Source organism: Lycorma delicatula, chromosome 2, assembly GCF_047948215.1.
Source record: "Lycorma delicatula isolate Av1 chromosome 2, ASM4794821v1, whole genome shotgun sequence".
Taxonomy (NCBI): domain Eukaryota; kingdom Metazoa; phylum Arthropoda; class Insecta; order Hemiptera; family Fulgoridae; genus Lycorma; species Lycorma delicatula.
Window position 1 is genome coordinate 237,712,474 of NC_134456.1, and position 23,068 is coordinate 237,735,541.

Genomic DNA, 23,068 nt, shown 5'->3' on the forward strand with positions numbered 1-23,068 from the left:
AAACCCTAACTCAACATAATATTATAATATAATGTCAGGGTTTCTCTTTGAAGTTATATTTTCATATATAGTTTCTTCCCACAATATGTGACATGTCTTCGATCAGGTATCCAATGGCAGTGTTCTCTTAATGAAATATTCATAGCTGTTAAATGAGGAATGGCAATCAGATGATTGTACATTAGATGTTTATCATCTGTAATTTGCTTTCTGTTTTCCATTTCTTCTACTTTACAGCTAATGCTTGGGAAGGAGCTACACCAGCCAAAAGAATAAAATTTTCTGGGTCTGTATTGATTTTAAACAGCTAGTTATATCAAGATTATGGTTAAGATTTTAAGTCAATATAATTACCTATTACTTTACATATCTTCTATTACCTATCTATTACTATTACTACGTATTACTGTATCTATCTTCTCTAGATAATTACCTAGAGAAAAAGCAGATAGATACAATTGAATTAATTCAAAGCTAAAATTGCTAAAAGCAATTTTTACTCAAATGACTTTAAGGGGTTCAGATAATTGTAATATAATTATAGATAAACAACATATTTAGAAATAAATATGAATTATAAATTAAAATCATTTTTAAAAGAACTGCTATAGTCTGTGTGAAAATGTTAAAACTTATACATTATAAATATTACGAAATAGTTCTTTCAAATTATTGTTATAAATGTGGTTTTAAAAACTATTAATTTAAAACTTTGTAAGATAGTAGCATTAAAAGTGTTAATTTTCTTTTATTCACTAGGGCGTTATGCCTCTATGATCGCTTGACCAAATTATTATAAATAATTTCAAAAGGTGTATTATCAAGTGTTATTATTCATTCATTAAATAATCAACTATTTATTGTCAGTACTATATACTAACAAATCAGCACCAACACTTCAAGCAATGAAAATAAATACATTTTGGATATTATAATCATAAACATGTCACATAACATTCCAGCTTTATCTTTATAAACACACCAAGTCTAATCATCATCTTGGAACTTACATCATCATTGTTATAATAAAACATTATTTTATATTCATTATAATTTAATTTATTTCTTATTTATTAGAAATAATTTATAGTCACAAAGATAAATCAATCACAAATGAAAATCAACTAATCAAAAAAAGAGGTGTAATTAAATCTTCAATCACTAAAATTAACACCTTTCCACATAATTTTGATAAAACGCAAGGTGAAACTTACACTTTACAAATTAAATTAAGAAATTTTCTTGAATTACAAAGCAAACACGGTAATATTCAATCACAGCTTGAGGTTGATGAGGAAGGTGACATTGTCTCTTCGGACAGGATACAAGCTGAATATGATTTACATAGTATTAAATGTTAATTAAAAAATTTAGTACATCAAACATCCATTAAAGAAAAATCACTCAACAAAGACAATAAACCAATTTTCACCAGTGTCAATAAATTCAGTTATAGCCAATAAATCTACCATTTTTTAGTGGAAATATACTGGATTGGCAACATTATTATAATAAATTTAATGATTTAGTTCATTCCAGAGTTGATTTATCTGACATACGAAAACTACATTACTGCATTCATCATTAAAGGATGAACCGTCGACTGTTGTCAAAAATTTACCTACAACCAATGAAAATTATTTGGTTGCATTAGATTTACTCAAAAAAGATTTGATAACAAATATATAATTTCTATTCATAATGTTCAAAATATTTAAAAAATAGATTCTATTAATAAGTACTGATAATCTATCCAGTTTTGTTAATAAAATAACTTCATGTGGGAATTTGCTTGAAGGCATAAGAATTCCTGTAAATAATCTGTCATTCAGTTTTTAACTTCAAAACTAGATTCTAATATTTCAAAAATCTGGAAGGAAAAACTATCAAACAAAAACTTCCCAATTTTAAAGGCTTAGTAAGAATTTCTTAATTCAAGCAGGCAATTACCCGAAAATGTTAACATAAACTCAGGATCAAATTTACAAGCAAGCACTAACAATGCTCCTAATAAGTATCATTACAATAAATCAAGTACAGATTGTAAAAAAGACTATTTATAATGCAAACAAGGTTATAAAAAGAATGTTGCTAGTTATTATTCAAAATCTAAAGCTAATCAGTGTTTATTCTGCAAGTCAGATCGTTATCTAAATTATTGTAAAATATTATAAAAAGAATGTTGCTAGTTATTATTCAAAATCTAAAGCTAATCAGTATTTATTCTGCAAGTCAGATCGTTATCTAAATTATTGTAAAATATTTCTAGATCTATCTACGTAAAGGCAAAAGACTTCTTAGACTCAAAACAAATGTTCTTTTAATTGTTTATGTAAAGGTCATCCTGTTAATGAATGTTTTAAGAATGTGTGTAAAATCTGTTCTAAAAACACCATTCTCTGATTCACAGAGATGAAGTTAACAATTCTAAGGTAGAAAGCAATAAATCTGAAAACAATACTTGTGTTCTCTTAAACTTCAAACAAATGAAAACATTATTTTATATACTGATGTTTGTAATACTAGTGACAAATATGGAAATGTTAATTCATGTAGAATCTTGCTACATTCTGGCAGTCAAGCAAATTTTTGTATATATAAATTTGCTCATTAAGTTAGGCCTTAATCTTACTAAAAAATCTTTCAATATCTGGTATAACTAACTCTCATCATGTCAATCTGATTACAGCATCACAATCAAACTACATTCTCTGTATGAAAATTTTACATTCAAAGTACAATGTTCTGTTTTGCCAAATATAACAGATAGCCCACCTGCTCACTCATTTGATGCTTCTCGCCTCAATCTACCTGATAATTTATTTTTAGGAATTAAATTGAGGAATTAAATCATACTCTTAATTTCTTCATTCATCAATCTCAGTACGTACATTTTGGTGTGGAAATTAAAGATCTTAAAAACCAACAAGCTATTTTTAATCAGAGTAAACTTATTTCACTTGATCCTTTCCTGTATGATCCAAGTTTACTTTGGGTTGGAGGCAGATTGCAACACTCCACATTATCCTATCAAAATAAGCATCCTCTTATCTTGCATCTTGATGCATATATTACAAAATTAATCATTGCTAGTGAACACCTATGTCTTTTGTATTCTGGCATCCAGTTAATTTGTAATTAATATTCTCTTTGTCAAAAATACTGGATCATAAATGGCAAATCAATTATTCGTTCCATCATTCATAAATGCTTAAATTGCTGTTGGTTTAATGGTAAGAAACAGGTCCAACAACTTGGTTACTTACCACCTGCTCGAGTCATTACATCTACATTTTCATCTTGTGCTGTGGATTATGGAGGTCTGATTATGATTCGTCATGGCAGGCAGAAATCTAAAACTTTAATCAAATCTTATACTGCACTTTTCATTTTCTTAGCTACTAAAGCTATTCACTTGGAGTTAGTATCTGACTTGACTTCAGAATCATTCATTGCTGTTTTCAAATGGTTTATTTCTCATAGAGGCCTTTCAAATGTTCTCTAATAACGGTTTCAATTTTTGTTGTGCCGTTTCAATTTTCATAACACTTTTCATGAGTAAATCAAACTCTTCAACTTTAAAACGTTGAAGCCAAATATTCAATCGTTTTTATCTACTGAAATTATAAAATGGTCATTCATACCTCCCTCATCGCCTCACTTTGATGGTTTATGGGAGTGCTATCAAGAGCGTCAAATTTCATCTACGTCATGTTGTAGGTCACACAATCCTTAATTTTGAAAAATTGTACACAGTATTAACTCAAATTGAAGCCTGCTTGAATTCTCAACCTATGTTTATGATTTCAGCTGATTCTAATGACCCAGAACCTCTTTCATCCAGTCATTTTCTTGTAGGTTCTCCTCTTACTACAATTCTTGATCCTAACTTCACGAGAGATAAATCTCTCGTGACTTACTTATCTCTTAACTTAAGAGAGATTTATCTCTCTTAATCATTTAAGTACATGGCAATTATTACAAAGATTCATTTGATCAATTTGGAAAAGGTGGTCTAAAGACTATTTACACCATTTACAACAATGCAATAAATGGCATTTTCCCACCTGAAATCTTTGTGTGGGTGACCTAGTTTTACTCACCAATGAAAACACTTCCCTTTTGCTCTGAAAGCATGGAATTGTAATACACAGACATCTAGGACCCGACAATCTAGTTAGGGTTGTCGACATTCACACATCCAGTGGTCGTTTAGAAGGCCTGTACGTAAGTTATGTTTACTGCCATTATTTGACAATCTATGCAACACGTTTTACTGTTTAATTTTCTTATTCATTGTAATATTGTTGTTTAATTTTAAGTCAAATGCTGTTTTTGAAACATTCTGTATTTTTATAAAATCTTTGATTTTAGCAGGCAGCTATGTTAAAAACTATTAATCAATTTAAAACTTGGTAAGATGGTAGCATTAAAAGTGTTAATTTTTTTATTATTCACTAGGGCATTATGCCTCTATGATCGCTCGACTAGCTGGTTTTCATCAACTGATTCTTTTCTCATTATTGTAGCATAAAATAACTTTCATTCTTAGTTAGTAACTCGTAAGGTGAACATCTTTAATATGTTAATACAATAATAATATGTTTATAGTAATATGTTTAGTAATAGTAATATTTTTCAACAATCAAAAATTGAATATCATCTTAAGTACATTCATAATTAATTTAACCCATTAACTCTATCATGCAGTATTATGTATTTTAATTCAAGTCAATAAAATGGTTACAGTTTACTTACAAATCAACAAATTCTTTATTTAATCATACACAAATAAAAATTGCAATCCGAGAATATTTCTAGGAAGATTGTTAAACATATGGGTTACACAGACATGATGTTACTAATTTTTCTTTGGATAAATATACAACTGTTACCACCTTTGTTTACTTTTAACTGAATACTCCCACTCTAAGTATATTTTGGAATTGATCGCTAATACTCCAAAATGGAAAGTGCGAACTATAGATAGCAAATATGCAATGGATACAGACAACAAATCATGAAGGCTTGTCAAATATATAAGAGAAAATATGAAAAGACTTGACAGGTATGTTGAAGGATTTGTTATATACTGCAAGTTTCCTTTTTACATACAGACAGCATACACTTTTTGTTCTGCCCCAACAAAAAAAAAAAATTAAAAAAAGACCACGTAAACCCTTTTTTATAAAAAAAAGAAGAAAATCAGGTAATATCAAATTAGCTATATTTTATCATAGCAGTCCTTACAGTATTTAGATCCTTTTCAACTATCTGCAGGTAATGGTGTTGCTGAACACAAAACTTCTTCCAAATAATGAGCTTTATTGTTTCAATGTACTACATAGTGAGGAATACTTTTCAGGTGCTCTATATTTTGAATCATTACATTTACCCAAAAATTGGACATTAAATAATATGTGAATAAAAAAAAGTTTGACTTGATAAATATTATACAATATATTTATCAGAACAAAGCAAACACATTTGTTCACAATAATGATTATAACACCTTGTAAATATTGACAAAACTATCTAAAGCAGACATAAACTTATTGTCTAAAGAATAACTGAGTGCAGATTTTTAATGTAATTTTCAGTAACAAATAATAAAGCTTTTATAACTATTTTTCACATGTAATATTTTTATATAATTCTACAAAATATTATATACAATGTTCCTGAAATGTGTGTTGAATAAAAATGTGTGTAGATGTGCTTTCCATCTGCTAGCTATTTTGAAATGTGAACGTGGAGAAGATTAAATGGATAAATTTAAAAGTGATGAAGATATGAGGAGAGTTAATGAGAACAGAACCTTATTCAGAACAATTAAGAATAAGAAAGCTAATTAGCTGAGGCACATCACAACAGGAGAAGAATTGATTTAAAGTATTAGAAGGATCAGTAAAAAATGAGAAAAAAGGAGGGGCCAGAAAAGGGTAAAAATTATAGATGATCTAAAAGGAAATAGGAGCTATCACAATAGTTTAAGTTTACCTGGGAAAGGAAAAGACAGGAGACATAATGCATAGACTCTGCCTTAAGACAGATAACCATATGATGATATTGATTTGAGCCTTGAACAATTTTGTTTTTTTTTTTACAAGTAAAAAGAAAAAACATGTCACTTTCATATTCTTAAAATCACAGTATACCTAGTGAAACTTGTGAAGTAGTTTGATAATAAGGCATTTGGTGAAGTTATTCTGGATTTAAAAAGTATAAAAAGAAACTAATGAGCAAAAAAACACACTCTGAAATACTCATTTTCCTGACATAGCGCTGTAAAAAAATCTCAAATAAATGTAAAGAGCATTTCATATTTTTATTCCACATTTCACAAATAAAATAATTTTAAATGTTTTTCAGTACAACAGGACGTGATATCAAGAAGTTGTGGACTAGTTCTGTAGTGCGCCAACAGATGATGATAGTGCGCAAGCCTAACTTCTAATTTTATAATGTAGTTTACCAACTGACACTGCTGGATCTAGACTGGAAAATGTTAATTTGATGTTTTTGTGATAGTCTGCGATTACAGCATGGAAAAGAATTTTTAAAGAATCAACATGAAATTTTGTATTAAGCTAGGAAAATTGGCTACAGAAACCTGCTTCAGAGAATTTGCTTCTGCAAGTTTATAGTGATGAGGCAATATTTTGATTGTCATGCGCACTTCAAAAGCATAAGAACAACCTAGATGACGAAGAATAATCTGGAAGACCTTCCACTAACATCATTCCTGAAAGTATTGAACAAATTCACAGAAAATTTGTCCTCCTGGGCCAGAGTGTCAATAGAGGATTTTATTGCCAAGTTTTGAAGAGTTTGAGGGAGAACATTCTGCAAAAGCAGCCGGATTTGTAGTGCGCCGAGAACTGGTTTCTCTATGATGACAATGCACCGAGTATTCTTGTTTGTAATTGCTTCTGACCCATCTTACTTGCCAGATTTAGGTCCTGCAGACTTCTTCCTTTTCCTGAAAATTAAGATGCGGCTGAAAGATTGCTGCTTTAACACTATTGCAGAGATCCAGTATGAAATGCAGGTTGTTCCCGATTCACTTATAAAAGACAATTTCAAGACCGCATTCCAGAAGTTGTTGTAATACTGAGATTGGCTCTTTATTATGCAGAGTGACATTGAAGCAGATGATGTTCAAACTTAGGCAAATAAAGTACTTTTCCTTAAATAGAGCTTGTCCAGGAACTTTTTAATACCACCTCAATCAATAAAGTGTTCATTCCTATCAAGCAAGAATATTAACACTTTTGTATTAGGCTTTTTGTCAATACAGAGGCCTAATAATTGTAAATCTAAATATATTATTCATTATTTAAATGTAAATATATTATTCATTATTTAATAAACTAACACATTTGCTGCTAAGTATAGAGATAGCACAATTTAAATTGATTAGCATAATAATTACGGTATAATAATTGATTAGTATAGTACAAAAATAATAACTATTATTAATATTATCAAACAAGGAAAAAAGATCAGAATTAAATACTGGGTCAACACTAGATGCTTCAAAAACAAAATGTAATATTCAGCTCTTGTAGCATCCAGTAATTTTTCCCATAGCTCAAGAAAAACAAATTCATTAGAGTATAGAATTAAAATATTTTAATTCTATAAATTTTCATCCGCTTAGTGGTAAATGTAACCAAGTCCAATTTAAAGTACAACAATTTTAGTCATGATTACCTCTCATCAGATTTGTTTATCAGGACTTTATCATTTTACAAAGCTGTGTTAGTTGATATAGTAACAGAGTAGGACTTGGGCACTTTTACCACTAAAAGATAACCTCATTTATATTACATTTCGATAAAAAGTGCAATTTAAAACAAAAATGGACTTGGTCAGTTTTACCACTAAGCTAATATAAAAGTTGTCAAAAGAAAAAAATGCTTGTAAATTCTAACTGATTATTTAAAAATTCAAGGATAGATCAACTTCAACTAATTAATTAAGATAACTAGTACATTTTTTTAACAAATGAGGCAGTTATTATAACCTTGAAAGATAATACAAAATAGTTATAATGTTTTTTATATTATATAGTAGGCGAAAAAAAAACCAAACAAAACTAGTAATACATTACTAAAAATTACGGTTATGAAATAATGTAAAAAATATAAGGTTTTGACATGATAATCCAAAATCAAACAAGACTAAATCAAGGCCAAATAAATGAATTACAGATATCACAAAGTAAATAACAATAACAACTATAATTACTACAATCGATAAAAAAATTAAAAAATGGCTAAATAAGGAATTTATACTCAATGTATGTGCGAAATAAGCTAAAAAGAATTAATAATTTGTATTAAACAATTTCAATGATTAAAAAAACTACAAAAACTTTGGAATAATCTTTTCTTTATAATTTCTTATACAATTAACAAGTGAAACTTATAAAGAAACAAAGTAAAACTTTAAAAACCTTATCCACCATCTTTGTTTTATGTCTGTTTATAAAAACACAATCATAGGTACTGCGAGTCTGTTTTTGTTTTTCATGCTAACTGCTAGGATATTTGCATTTAAATAGTAATGCTGACTTATCAGACAGCTGAGATTATTTTTTAAACTACTGATTAAAAAAATTAGATACACAAATTCATCGTTTGTTTATAAACTATTAATTTTATACATTTCTGTGGAAAGCATGAAAAAAGTAACCATCCCTGACTGGGCTTTAAATCCAGAGTCTATCAGATGAAAAACATGGTCCACCAGCCTACCAAAGGATATAAAGGATATTTATTTTTTATATTGGTACAACCTAGGGGTTTTACCAATATAAAAAATAAAATAAACTTAAAAATGGACTTTTTTAATATTATTTTTTATATATTTTTTCAATTCTTTTTTATATAAATTACGTTCTGAGTTTGAATCTGGTAAGCATAGCATTTTTCATATGCATCAAAGATTCCATTTCACAATCTTATCCGTAGAATTGTGGATAAGGTGGAAATCTTATGTGGTGAATTAATCAACTACAAAAAAAAGTTTAATTTGATGCAGGCTTAAGAATCAAAATTAAAAGAAAAGTAAAAAAGTAATTATTTTTTATCACTTTGTGTTGTTAGTTTATTTAACTTTTACTTTACGTTCTATTTTTTACTTTTTTTCATTACAAATTGGTAATATCAACAGGCATACAAAAAAGTGGGTAAAAAAAACTACAGTAAAATAACATAGAAAGACTTTTTAACAGATGAGATAAAGCTATGGTAAGTGGAGTATAATAATCCTTTACCCTAAATTTTCTAAGTATTTTTTTTTTTAATATTTGTGCAAAAATGTTTTGAATACCAGAATAACAACAGCGTATATACGAGGGTAAGTCAATTATTACCTGCAATTTAGTTATATTTTTGTTTATGTTGGTATTACTGTCGTGTAGCGTATATGATGCATGCATGGTTTAATTGTTATGTCTGTGCAGGTTTGATCCTGCTAGGTTAGTTCCATTATTGCTGCCCTGCCGTTAACCATGGCTGCTCCGCTTTCTGTTTGCACCAAAGAAGAGCAACATTCAGTGATCCGTTTTTTGTGGTAAGAAGGTGTATCAGGGGCCGAAATTCATCGAAGACTTTCGGTACAGTACAGGAATAGTGTGTTACCGCAACGGAGTGTCTACAAATGGATTGAAAAATTCAAAAATGGTCGCACAAGTGTTACGCACGATGAAGGAGCCAGACGACCGTTTACCGCCATAAATGAGGAAAACATTGAGCGTGCACGTGACATGGTTTTCTTAGACAGATGAGTAACTATTGATGAAGTGGCACATCGTATGCAAATTAGTCACGGTTCTGCCTACAAAATCATCCACAACAGACTTGGGTTTCATAAAGTCTGTGCAAGATGGGTCCCAAAACAACTCGCACAGTTGCATAAACAAACGAGCTTGGACATCTGCCAAAAACATTTGGATCGCTATGGTAACGAACGGAACATCTTCTTAGAGAGAATCATCACTGGTGATGAAACATGGATCCATCATTACAAGCCGGAGAGTAAACGGCAGAGTATGGAATGGAAACATCCAAATTCGCCCTGCAAAAAAAAGTTCAAGACCCAACCATCCGCAGGAAAACTGATGCTTACGGTTTTTTGGGACTCACAAGTCCCAGTACTGGAACATTATAGGAAAGGGGCACGACAATAAACAGTGTGAATTACAGTGAGATGCTTACTGCCAAGCTGAAGCTTGCAATTCAAAGCAAACGCCGACGACTGCTGTCGAAAGGTGTTATGTTGTTGCACGACAATGCCCATCCACATACTGCTGCTGACACTGCTGAAATGCTCCAGAAACTCAACTCTGAAGTACTAACTCATCCTCTGTATAGTTCTAATCTTGCCCCTTCTGACTACTGCTTGTTTGGTCCACTCAAAGAGGCATTAAGGGGCCATCGATTTACTTCGGACGAAACTGTGAAAGAAGCGGTGCATTCCTCACTCGCAACTCAACTGAAAACCTTCTTTTATGAGGGCATCAGGAAGCTTGTGCAACGATGGACCAAGTGCGTTGAAATGCAAGGGGACTATGTAGAAAAATGATGTACATGTAAGTTTCCTATTTGTATTGCAATAAAATTTATAACTACATTGCGGATAATAATTGACTTATCCTCATATATATCATATATATATATATATATATATATATGAGGGTGTGTGTATATATATATATATATATATACACACGCTGTTGTTATTTTGAGATAATATACTGATATATATATATCATTATGCTGTAAACAATTCTGATGATAAAATAAAAAAAATTATTCTCTTATCAAAAACTACTTCCGCTAAACAAATTTCCCTATAAAATAAAAAGTATCATAAAAATTAGTTCAAATGATGAAGAGTAAAGCTTGAACAAAAATAAAAACAAAAAGAATACACAACCTATTCCTTCATTTTTAATAAGTAGGTTAAAAGTTAATATATAGCAATATTTTAACCATAATTTTCTTTAAAAATAAAAAAAAAACAAAGAATTTGTTTGGAAGGAATTCAATAAAAACCTGATGCTATAAAATAGGTTTACACTCCCTTGTTTTATATCAACAGTGTTGCATTTTAAACAATACATCTTTACACAATGCTATGTATAAAATATTTTTTGATAAAATTCTATACTGACAGAATGCATAATAGGGTAAAAATAAAATAATAATCAATCAGGTAATAAAATATAATACATCAGGTAAACATAATAATATATCAAAATATCAGGTAAACAACTTAAAACTTACAATCACTAAAGGCTGAATGCAGTTGTGATAATAACATTTTAAGAATGAAAAGAAAAAAAGAAAATTTAAACTAAATTAAACCTCTGTATTTACATTAGCAAAGGTTAACATTTTTACTATATTTTTACAAAAAATATTCAAAGTCAGCAACCTGTGCAGCAATGAACTTTTGTGATCATATTGAGTCACCTGAGGAACACACACTGCTATCATTTGTCAATTTTTTGTTGAATGTTTGCCTTCAATTCATTGACAAAGTAGGGATTTAATTCATAAACTTTAACTTTAAATAGCCCTGACAGAACAACTCACAACTAGACAAATCTGGGCGATCTGGAGACCATTACCCTCTGTTGACAGTTCATTCTTCTATAAAAGCCGCATAAAGAAATGCTAGTGACTTAATTGATGCGCGACACATTGCTCCGGCTTGTTAAAGAAGCCGTACTCTTTTTCATCATCTCCTAACTCTTGAATTCTTCAAAAATTGTACGGTACACTTTTCTATTAACAGTTCGGTCAAAAAATAATGGCTCCACTATATGATTGCCACAAACACAGATTTTCTCATCATGAAGTGAACTCTCCAACGTGAGAATTTTCAGTCACCAATACCTGATGTGTGAATTAATGTGCCCAGATGAGTGAAAACATGCCTCGTGTGACATGAAATACAGCATCAGATCTATCTATCCATCAACAATGTTTTTGAGCAGCCAGTCGCAGCAACTAAGACATTTCAGTTTGTCTGTTTTCTTAAGCTGTTGCAATACTATACACAATATGGTTTAAAATTTGTATCATGACGAATTTCAAGACTGTGTATATTTTTACACCACTTAGTTGCGATAATTTATGTATACATATTTCTTGACCCGCAGAAATTCTTCTTTGTGTGTCAGTTACAGCCTCTGAAATCCTAATGGAAGGTCGTCTATTTTGTTTTGAATTTGAAAACACCCTGTTATATGCCATTTTTTAATCAAATCGTGCATGCTATTCTTAGCAGCATTTGGAAAATTTCCTGCAAAGATTTATGCATTTCTTGAAAGGATCTAGAATAGATGTAAGCTTCCGCTGTAGCGATCCTTTCATCGATCAAATAAGGCATTTTAGAAAAACACAACTGCGAAGAATGAAAAAACACAACCAAAAATAGTATCAATAATAGCAACATTAAAGATGATATACAAATAACAGCAGTTCGAGCCAGCTCAGTTTGGTTTTAAGTCGGTTACCTGATACTATATTTATTCATTAGAACCAATCTTTTATGTATTGTACAAGAGCATATTAATTTCAATTACTCAAAACAGTTTTTGGTTTTACTTAAGAGGATCGGACATGCACAAATGGGAAACAGACCATATTCTATATTAAAATACCTATGAACTTAAAAAAAAAAAAAAAAAAATAAGACAAAAATTTATATTATTTCTTACAATAGTTCATAACAAATTATTATTATTTCAGTAAAGTTCTTATATTTATAAAAACTTCAAAATTCATGCCATGAAATAAACTAAATTAGAGTAAACAAGCAAACTAAGCCAATACAGACATCTACAAAGTAGAATAAAAAAAAAAAAAAAAAAAAAAAAGAAAAGAAAGAAAAAAAGCAGCGTTAAAAAATTGAAATCCATCTCAGTAATTGTCGCATGTTTATAAATTAATAAAATAAAGTATGAGGTATTTGTTCATTTGAAAATAAATTTTATGAAAATAATTTTAAATTACATTCATGAACCTGTAAGTAATCTAATATGAGTGATAAAATGAAAATAACAAGATGAAAAATTAAAAAAATAGAAATATATTTATGTAAATAAAAAATAAAAAATTTAAACATTCACTACAAAAAAAATGTTAATTTTAACTACGATTTATAAAAATTAGAAATTTAAGAACATAAAAAATTATACTGAAATAATATTAAAAAGTTATACAATTTATATATAAAGCATCCTTAATTACGTACTTACAAGTTATAAAACCAAAGCACTATAGATACAGGAATTGTAGCTATAAAACCCACAGCTACAAATAATGATATTAATGTTTTTATATCGCACATAATGATACAATAACTTAAAAACTAGACCTCACACCATGCAACTAGATGGAAGTCAATCAATCAGTCAATTAAAAGAAGTAAATTACCTGAAACAGTAATATTACATGTTAGTTTATGAAAGGAAAGAAGAAACTAAAAGCAGAAAAACATAGCGATGTAATGTTGCAATTATGTTAACAGATACCTTCTAGATCGACGATTATAAAACAACCGCATCCTCATGCTTCTTTTCCATGGAAATCTTAACTGAAATAAGAAAAATAAAAATAAATCACTAATTTTGTTGAAAAATATAAATGCTACTAAATAATAAAATACCTAATTAAATAAAAACAAATAAATAAATAAAATATAGCTGATGTAAAAAATGAAATAAAATAATTATTAAAGAATTATTCAACTCAATTATACTTTTATTAAATTAAACCCCAAGTCATAAGCATTGATAAATAGACCGTTGCAAATTTTATACAATTTTTGAAGTTAAGAATCCTCATTTCAGTACTCATAATGGTAATGTAGTGGTTCCCAATCTGTGTTTTGCAACCGTGAAAAAAAATATTATTAAAATAAGAAAACTTAAAACTGATGTTACAGTGAGCTTTTATGCATGACCAAGATTTTAACATGTATTGGTGGTAATCGAGAATAAACTGAGATATGGTAAATTAAATTACAAAGTTTTTAAAATATAATTTCATTGCATGGATGTTGCACAATTGTTTAGATAAACCTTTACATCATATTCTCTTACTCTCTATCCCCCTCTTTTAACATTACTTTTAAACACCATTAACTTGCAAGACAAAGGGTAGGCCCTACAGGACTCTGCAAGTCAAAAAGGTTGCTGTGGTAATGAAAATTTGAGCACTAAATAAATCCGCATAAAGTAGAACATTAAGGGAAAAGATACTTATAGAAATATATTTACTTGTTACAGACCAAGTTACATTTACTTAAATCACCTGAAAAAAAAGTTATAAAATATAGTAGTAATACATATACAGAATTCGGTATAGTACTGTTATACGTTACACATTACTGAATTAGTACAAGAATTAAAATTTATTTTATGTCCTATATAATTTAACGATTTAAGATTTTACATAGGATGATAATGCTAGGGGAAAAATTAAAAACAGAAATATAATTTCTATTTATATTCATATAAATACAGAATTATGTGTAACTTTATTTTGTAATAATATGTTTTAAAAACTAGCTGCGGTTATTTCTGACATGTTTATACAAACACGTAATTCATAATGAACCTGATAAGTTCAATATATCACAGTATTAGATGACAAACTGACTGTAACTTTGTTAATATGAATCTAAGAAATCTAAAGTCTTCTTGTACGATATAGGCTGCTATAGGATTTCTTCTAACTGCCATCTTTAAAAACTCTTCTGTCACTTTTAATTTACGTATTTATTACATTTATTAATAATATGACATATAACTTGATTTATACTTTTTTTTAATATAGAAACTAGATTACCATGTTATTTTAAAATGACTGTATGTAACAGCAGAGCAATTTAAAAAAAGTGATATCATTCTATTACATGAAATATAATATACTGTTATTTTTCTTCTTCTTATTATTATTATGAATAATAGCAAGTTAGATCATAAAAGTACCATTCACATCATTAATTACACACCAAATACTGTATAATTACTGATAATTAATTTGGTAGTCGTCTGTCATGTAAGAAAACGTTAAGATACAACTCTAACATACACACAAGAGATTTTTAATATGTATTCTGAACTCTTTGTCTCAATAATTGATATGCAAGTATACAAATTAATTAAAACATTTTGTATTAAATATCCAGAAAACAATCTGATCACAGAAAACATGATTGTTTTAAGGAAAATATACTGTTTATTTATTAATCCCGGGTGATACATTACTTAAGTATAGAGCAGGTCAAAATTTTAACTTAAATGTTATCTGAATTTTAACTAACTAATGAAAAGGAAAGTACTTTTTCAGTGCAGGAAACATATTTTTCAATAAAAACTGTTTTAACCTTTTTATAAACAATTTTCATTTATCAAGGTACCAATGTCATATAATACTAGTAATTTCTCTTTGAACTTTAGTTTATCTTCAAGATTTCCTTAAACTTATATCTTCAATTTCTTGAATTTTAATTATTGTCTTAAATGATTTCATAATGATCTGAAAACTCAGAAATCAGTAATTATAGCCTATACAAGACTTATAAAAAACTTTACAGTTTGTTTGCTTAATTTTTATTACGCGGTGTACTCAGAAAGTATCGCACACCCTGGCATGTAAATTTAGATTTTGTAATCGAACATATAATTTTACAAATAAAGAAAATAATTTTGCACCTGAGCAAATATTAAAATGTTCAGATAATCGTTCTGGACAATGCTACTTCCATAATTTAAGTTTTTATACATCTATTATAGCAGAACTATCCCTTATACATATATATACTTTTAGTGATAATTTACATTCAGTGATGTTAAATACATAAGCGCCTGCCTGGATCGGGGCCTTCACCCGAGAGGGGATGCTCACCCTCCTTCCAGAAACGGGCAGCTATTAAGGTTACATCTGCCTATCATATCGTATCGAGTCTAACTATTGAGGTGATAGCTGCTACAATCCCCATTCAATTACGCGCCGATAGCTGCTACAATCCCCATTCAATTACGCGCCGAACAAATGGCAAAAACATATGCTGGTATGACAAAAGCTGATGCCCATAGATTGTTCCTGGAGGAATAGCAAGCGATGTGGGGCGATGTATCCCTGACACAGAGCAACCTGGACGAGAGGTCTGTTCCCAGGATTGAGCTTTGGGTCCGGAGGGGATTTCGCGAGGTGGACTACTACCTCGGCTACACCGGTTTGCAAAATACAAATTACAATAAAAATATTTTGTTAATAATTAAAGCTAAAAAATTTAAAATTTTGTGATGCTTTTTTTATATGTACTACATGAAAAAAATTAATTATGTTTTCAGTAATGTCTATTATAAATTTGAATGCATGTTAAGGATTACACAGCGTAATTCAAGGCCCCATTTAACAGTTTGAAGCTCTATTTCAGGCCATTTGCTTTCTCTAAATGCATAGAACATTATGAACATGTCATTATAACTTATATTTTTTTTTATAGTCTCTCTTTATTACTTTTTTTATAGCTTTAATGATCCGTATTTCATTCACTTTGTAACACTCAATTTAAAAAAAATTATACTTGTTTCATAAAAACAAACCAAATATGATACTATATGGGTAATAAATAAATAAATTTTTTATTCTGATCACTACATAATAATACATTATATAAATCACATCATTAAAAGATAAATTATAAATACCAACATGTAAGTTATCAGATAAAAAATATTATGATTTAAGTCCATATTAATTATTTAAAACATGAACACATGAAATAATGATAAAGTAAACATATTATTAAATATAACAAATTTCTACAAAATAATTCACATCTCAGAAGGTGTAATTGAAAATTATTTTGAGCACATATTTATGTACACACTGAGGAAAATGCAGTAAAGTCAGGATTTTTGTTATTTTTAAATTGTTATTATTTAAAGTTCATCCATTCAGTAATATTGTTTCTGTAAAATAAAATCTTTTTATTTTATTTTAAATATTGATAAGAAGATTTTTTTAAAAATGATTCAGTAATTTATAAAAAATGACTAGTATAATAAGGTTCATTCTCATAAGCGGAAGAATTGTTACTTTTACTTTCCCACCAACATAGAACTATAGCTCTAGAAGGGAAAGTATTATAATTGGTCCAATTTGGGCATATGTGGTTTTCACTGGATATTGACGTTTTGATATCTAAGGAACCCAAAAAACCAGATGAAAATTTTCCTGATGTTCATATGTACATGTGTGGGTTCGATCTTGCGCTCCTTGTATATTCAGAACTACTGGGCTGATTTTGACCAAACTTGCATCAGATTACTTCTAAATATGGGACATTGATGCCATTAAATTTTCAACTTAAAAGGTCAATGGATGAGATTGTAGAGCAAGGTCACATACGGAATCTTGAGATTTTGCATAATTAATGTCACATTTTTCTTACGCACATTTGTTAATTAAAAAATAACAATATTTGCAAAAAACACTTTTTACAAAATCACACCCCCACCTCAAAAAAATGCTCTTAACTAGTGGCTAAGTGGGCATACTGCATCAAATAGTACCCTCTGTCACACAAGAAGTGACAGTGAATGCTGTCCACCATCTAGGAATTTCCCTCTTTCCCTGAGGGAAATTTCCTTCTCCTTTGTCCTCTTGGATCGCGAAATTTGAAATCTCACAGGGTTGCCAACCATATTATTTTTTACACATTAAATATTAATTATTTTATTTACTTCAATATTTCAAAGGTTAGTAGGACTGACGTACAGCTGTTGCAGTCATTTGCTATGGTGTGACGTCACAGGTGAAAGGTAGAATTAAGTAACAAATAATATTTAAAGGGTAAAAAAGTAACTTGGTCTGACTTGGTCTCCAACTTATTCACCTGGTTGATTCAGTACCCGGTGTGTGTATGTGTGTGTGCATGCGCATACACACACACACAAGCCATGCATCAGAAACTACCCACAGTTGTACAACTTTCCTGGAACACGACTTTAACCATGTGACAGGAAAGTCCTACAATGTGTTGTCTGCATTTTTAAGAATAAATTCTATCCTTTTTATCATATTGCACATTCATAAATATAAATACAAGTACAAGTTAACATTTAAACTTTTAAATATTGCTCAACACAATTCATATTTATAGGCACAAACAATGGTCTGACTACCTATGTAAAAGATGTATTCTTACTTTTTGAGGGAACTGCAAGAGATGAAATAGTTATCCTTCAGACAAGAATGTATATAAGCATAATAAATATTTAGTAATGATCACAAACTTAATGCTTCATTAAAGAGCTTCACAATACAGTTTAATTTTGTTATAAACTAAAGCAATTTAATCATCCCCAAAGAGCTTGTCATCTAATAAAACACCCACAAATTTTGCTTTATGGGCAAGAGAAATAGTACTCATTAATGATAATTCTATCCATATGATCAGCAATGTTACATCTACCTGAGAAGCACAATACAATGGTTTTAATCATATTTAAAGTTAGATGTTTACAATCTATCAATTGAGTAATTTTTTAACTGTTATAGAATTTTCAAATCCTTTTAAGTAATTGTCTTCAGATGACAGTTAGAATGATATATGCAAAAAGGGTTGCAATGAATGGTTAAAGATTTAGAGACAGGTTGTTAATAAAATAAAGATTAAATAACAGCAATAATAGTGTACAAAATGGTCGATAATGATGGTTATCCTTTTCTAAAATGTATGTGTTTGTAAAAAAAACACTTCAGCTACAAATTCTAAACTTCTGGTTCTAAACTCTAAAATAAGTGAGTAAGATACTTATCTGTAAAATCATCACAAAATTTAGACAATGTACACAATGAATTTAAATTTAATTTTCAAAAATTCCTTTCAAAATAAAATTCAATTTATTTTCTGGATTTACTTACGCACCAGGATTCACTGATGCCATTTGTGAACATCTTTTCCCCAGTTCCAGACATTATTTCAAGCATAAATGCATAGGTACTTACCTATGTTTTAGCAAACTGTCAAAATCACTATGAGAAAAAAATCTTGTTTATGTTTTATTCAGCGAAATTAAAATAGTGAAGTAAATCAGGCACATTATGAAATATAGTATATTATTCATTCATTATTTAAAACCAAGAAATGCAAAATCAGCTGAAATTCACAGTCAGATAAATAATAGAATGATGAGAGAATGAGTCAAATAGTTGCAATTACATAGGTGAGAATGTGTATAATGTAATGCATAGTGAGCTTGATCTACAACTTACAATGAATTCGTAGTTTGTCAGAACTGTCAGTTCACAATTTCATCTCATTTTTTATCTTTCATAAACTTAGATAGTTATGAAATTTTGTTACAGTCATATTGTCATAGTGAAAGTCATACTCATTCTGGATATCTTCACAATAATGCACTGTCACATGTTACAACCCAAAAGTCATTTCATCATTTGACTGGGAATAAAATTAATAATTTTCCCTATAATTAAAACTTAGAACAACAAAAAAGTGGTTATTTTCAAAAGTGACTTTTTTCTATCATTTAAAATCACTTCTAGGAATAAATATTAGTACTCTGTTTTGACAAATGAATTTGTAATCGTAGAAACTGTGTAGAAGGATAGTATAACTGAACTGATCAAATAATACAAGCCTGTGATGATAGTGTTTTTTAGATTTTGATTATTGATTTTTTACGTATTCTTTAGCAATCAAAAAATAACCATTTTTTTCCATCACATCAGAATTTTTTGCAAATCACAAATTTCAGAATTTGTAAAAAGTTAAAAATTGAGAAAATGTGATACAATAAATTTTTTTTTTTAATAATAAATGAATATAATATATTCACTTTTTGGCTTATACTATGCATTCTTATGGCTAAACAGTTGTGTGGTCTGAAGAGAGCAGAGGGGTCATTGGCCCCTTAATTTCTAATGAAAATCGCCACAAAATAAGCCTAATTTCTATTATACTGCATTTTTAAATTATTTTATTTATTTAATTAATTTTTATGAGGTACGTCTTGCCTTTGGAAACCACTACCCCTCTTCGCCCACCCTTAATGTCAAAGTATGTAAAATACTTATAATTTTATTCCATGTGTCAAAGTTTCTTTGGACAGCTTATACTCTGCTTCACCCTTTTCCTTCTATGTTCTCTATAGTGTTCATCTCGGTGCAATATTCTGCCATCATCTAGTAGTCCATTTTCCTTAATACCTGCTTTTCATTTCTTTCATTTTCTGATGAAATCTCTCATTCATCTCTTCACTAACGGCACCCAGATTTTCAGGAAAATAGTCTACATGTGAATTTGGAAAGTGAACCTTCAAGCTCATGTAAAAATTTTTTTATTCTCCAATATATTCTAAATGATTGATTTAAAGTTTGTATCCTTCTTATTGTCTAGAAACTTGGTTACTATATCTTTAAAGGCTCCCCAGGCTTCTTTTTCTGCAACTTCCATTTGTTTCTTAAAATTACCATCTTAGAGAAGTTTTGTAGTGTTGGGACCACAAAAGACACTTCCTTTTAGTTTGGCATTGTAAGACTGGAAATGTGTCACAGATGTATTTAAATATTTATCTTCTTTTGGTAAGGCTTTGAAAAAATTCTTCATCAAGCCTAACCTGACATGCAGAGGTGGAAGGAGAACTTTACTCGGACTTATGAGAGTGTTTCAGAGCACATTTTTGATTCCAGGTTCTAATGAAGCTCTTTTTGGCCAATCATTTCTTATTCAATGATTTTATCTGATATCCAATGACATTATTTTGGGATCATGTAATCTACTGGCATATTTAATTTTATCGAGAATGAAATCCAAATTACATACTCCTCTTTTAAAAGATCAGAATGTCCAAAGGGTATTGACGGATATGTATTTCCATTGTGAAGTACAACTCTGAGGTTTCTTTTGAACAATTCTATGAACAGTCTCTGACCAGTATTTTCATATGAAATGTTAAATCGAGTCAAAAGTCCACAAACATCAGTACAGAAGACTAATTCTCTTTCTTCTGAAAAATGTGAAAGAAAATCTTTTTCTCTGTACCTCAACTAGGTAAATGAGTTGCCAGCTACTAGCAGGTTCTTCTCTTTAAGCCTCAACCCAAGCAATTCTGAATTTTCTTTGGTCAGATGTAAGTTTTGAACCAAATCATTTAGTTCAGACTGTGAATAAAGCTCTGGTGCACAGCTATCTCTGGGTTCGTATCCCTTGATGTTATCTTCATTTAAATCACTTGTGGAACCGTCTATTTCGGGTAAATTTTCTGTTGGAATTGGCACTGGTATGTCTGGACTATGAGGAACCATAGTGGCTTCCATATTTGGATAAATGATTTTATTTTTTATTTTTAAGATTGAAAATGTGAACACCAGTCGAACAAAATTAACAATCATTGGTGTGATTTTGTGGCTCTCGCAACAACACTGTAACTCCAAATCTGAATGCTTCTTGTTCAGCCTTTGCTTTGATCACCGTAAAAATCCTTTAACACATGTGTAGCAAACATAGTGGGGTGCCAAAGTTTTGCAGCCTCTTGAAGCCATTTTAAAAATGCAAACTTTGCTTCCCATTTTCAAAATTATTAATTAATTTTCATTTTTTAATTATTAATTTTCAAAATATATTTTCTGCCCTGAAAATATATTTTCCACCGACAAAAACACGTTTGATCATGAACAGAAAAACCTCAATTTATGCACGCTGATAGTTGAAACAGCACTGATAGTAGTTGCATGGTGTATGAGTGGCATGGATAGCTGCCAATATACATGTTACATCTTGTTAAGTCTTGTCACAACCTGTCGGCCAAGCACTCCCACCATCTTGTCATCTTCAACCTCCCCCTGCTCTTTAGATCACCAACTGTTTAGCTATAAGAATGAATAATATAAGCCAAAATGTGAATCTATTGTATTAATTTATTATAAAATAAAATGTTTTATGTCTTTAAATTTTATGTTTTTTTATGGAATTTTATAGTATCACATTTTTGCAATTTTTCACCTTTTTACAAATTTTTAATTTGCAATTTGCAAAAAACCACATATCTCAGGAATGGTCGAACTGAGACTGTACAAGACTACACCTTATTTACACTCATACATATTATCCTCATTCATCCTCTGAAGTATCATCTGAAAGGTAATTACAGGAGGCTAAACTGGAAAAAGAAAGAAACTAAATAAAACATAGGAATGAATTATCAAAAGTTAAAAAACATTCCACAACCCAAATTTTGTAGGCTTGTGAATCAATACAGTTTTTATAGTCCAACAGTCCAAATACACCTTTTTTGGTAAGTAATGATTATTCTATAAAATATTTCAAGATGGCGCTCAAATATTTCATATTTATATAATTTAAATTAAGATTTAATGATTTTTATTTCTTGCAAAATAATTTACACGAACCTTAATACTATTTTACAAAATTTTAAATTTAAAGTTATCACTGAAAGAATATATACATTTTAATATTTTTTTGATGATACTACTCTTAAGATCAGTTGACTTATTAAAGAAAAAAGATAGAATACACAGCGAGAAATTAGATACTGCTGAAAGTTACCTATGTAGAGGATACCAGCATACATTTTTTATAACAAAAGCATTCTACATACAGCTCACAATAATGAAATTTAATGAATTCTTATTTACTTTCCACTGAATATCAAAAGTGTACTTGTATATTATTCTCTTGTACTAAAAATCAATCATACAGCATAAAGGTTATTCTTCTCTTCATAATTAAATATTGCACTAATTAAGATGCAGAATAAAACAAAAATGCAATTTAAGAGTACCAAATCAAATTAAGAATATAGCCAGATGATAAATAACTAAATATAATGATAAATTCTAAATTGATGAATTATAAACTGGGTGCTGGGTGAGACTAAATTATAAACTGGATGCTGGGTGATACTAGACTGTATGTGAGAAAAACAATTCAATACCATCACTATCCAGTAACCATTACTTTAATGCGGTTCTAAAAACATCTACTT

General features: G+C 29.5%; 1 protein-coding gene across 11 annotated transcripts in view; it reads right to left on the reverse strand.

The window, feature by feature from the left end:
• Positions 1 to 23,068, reverse strand: part of LOC142319779 (lysophosphatidylserine lipase ABHD12) — an 82,070-nt gene that overhangs the window by 27,721 nt on the left and 31,281 nt on the right. For 7 of the 11 annotated variants that reach the window (XM_075357461.1, XM_075357450.1, XM_075357458.1 and 4 more), the window contains one exon: positions 13,556 to 13,617. In XM_075357461.1, coding sequence (XP_075213576.1) covers positions 13,556 to 13,593 — 38 coding nt within the window. In that variant the 5' untranslated portion in view covers positions 13,594 to 13,617. Of the gene's footprint in view, positions 1 to 13,279; positions 13,458 to 13,555; positions 13,618 to 23,068 lie in introns of all 11 variants that reach the window. The other 4 variants (XM_075357454.1, XM_075357452.1, XM_075357453.1 and 1 more) reach the window with 1 other exon arrangement.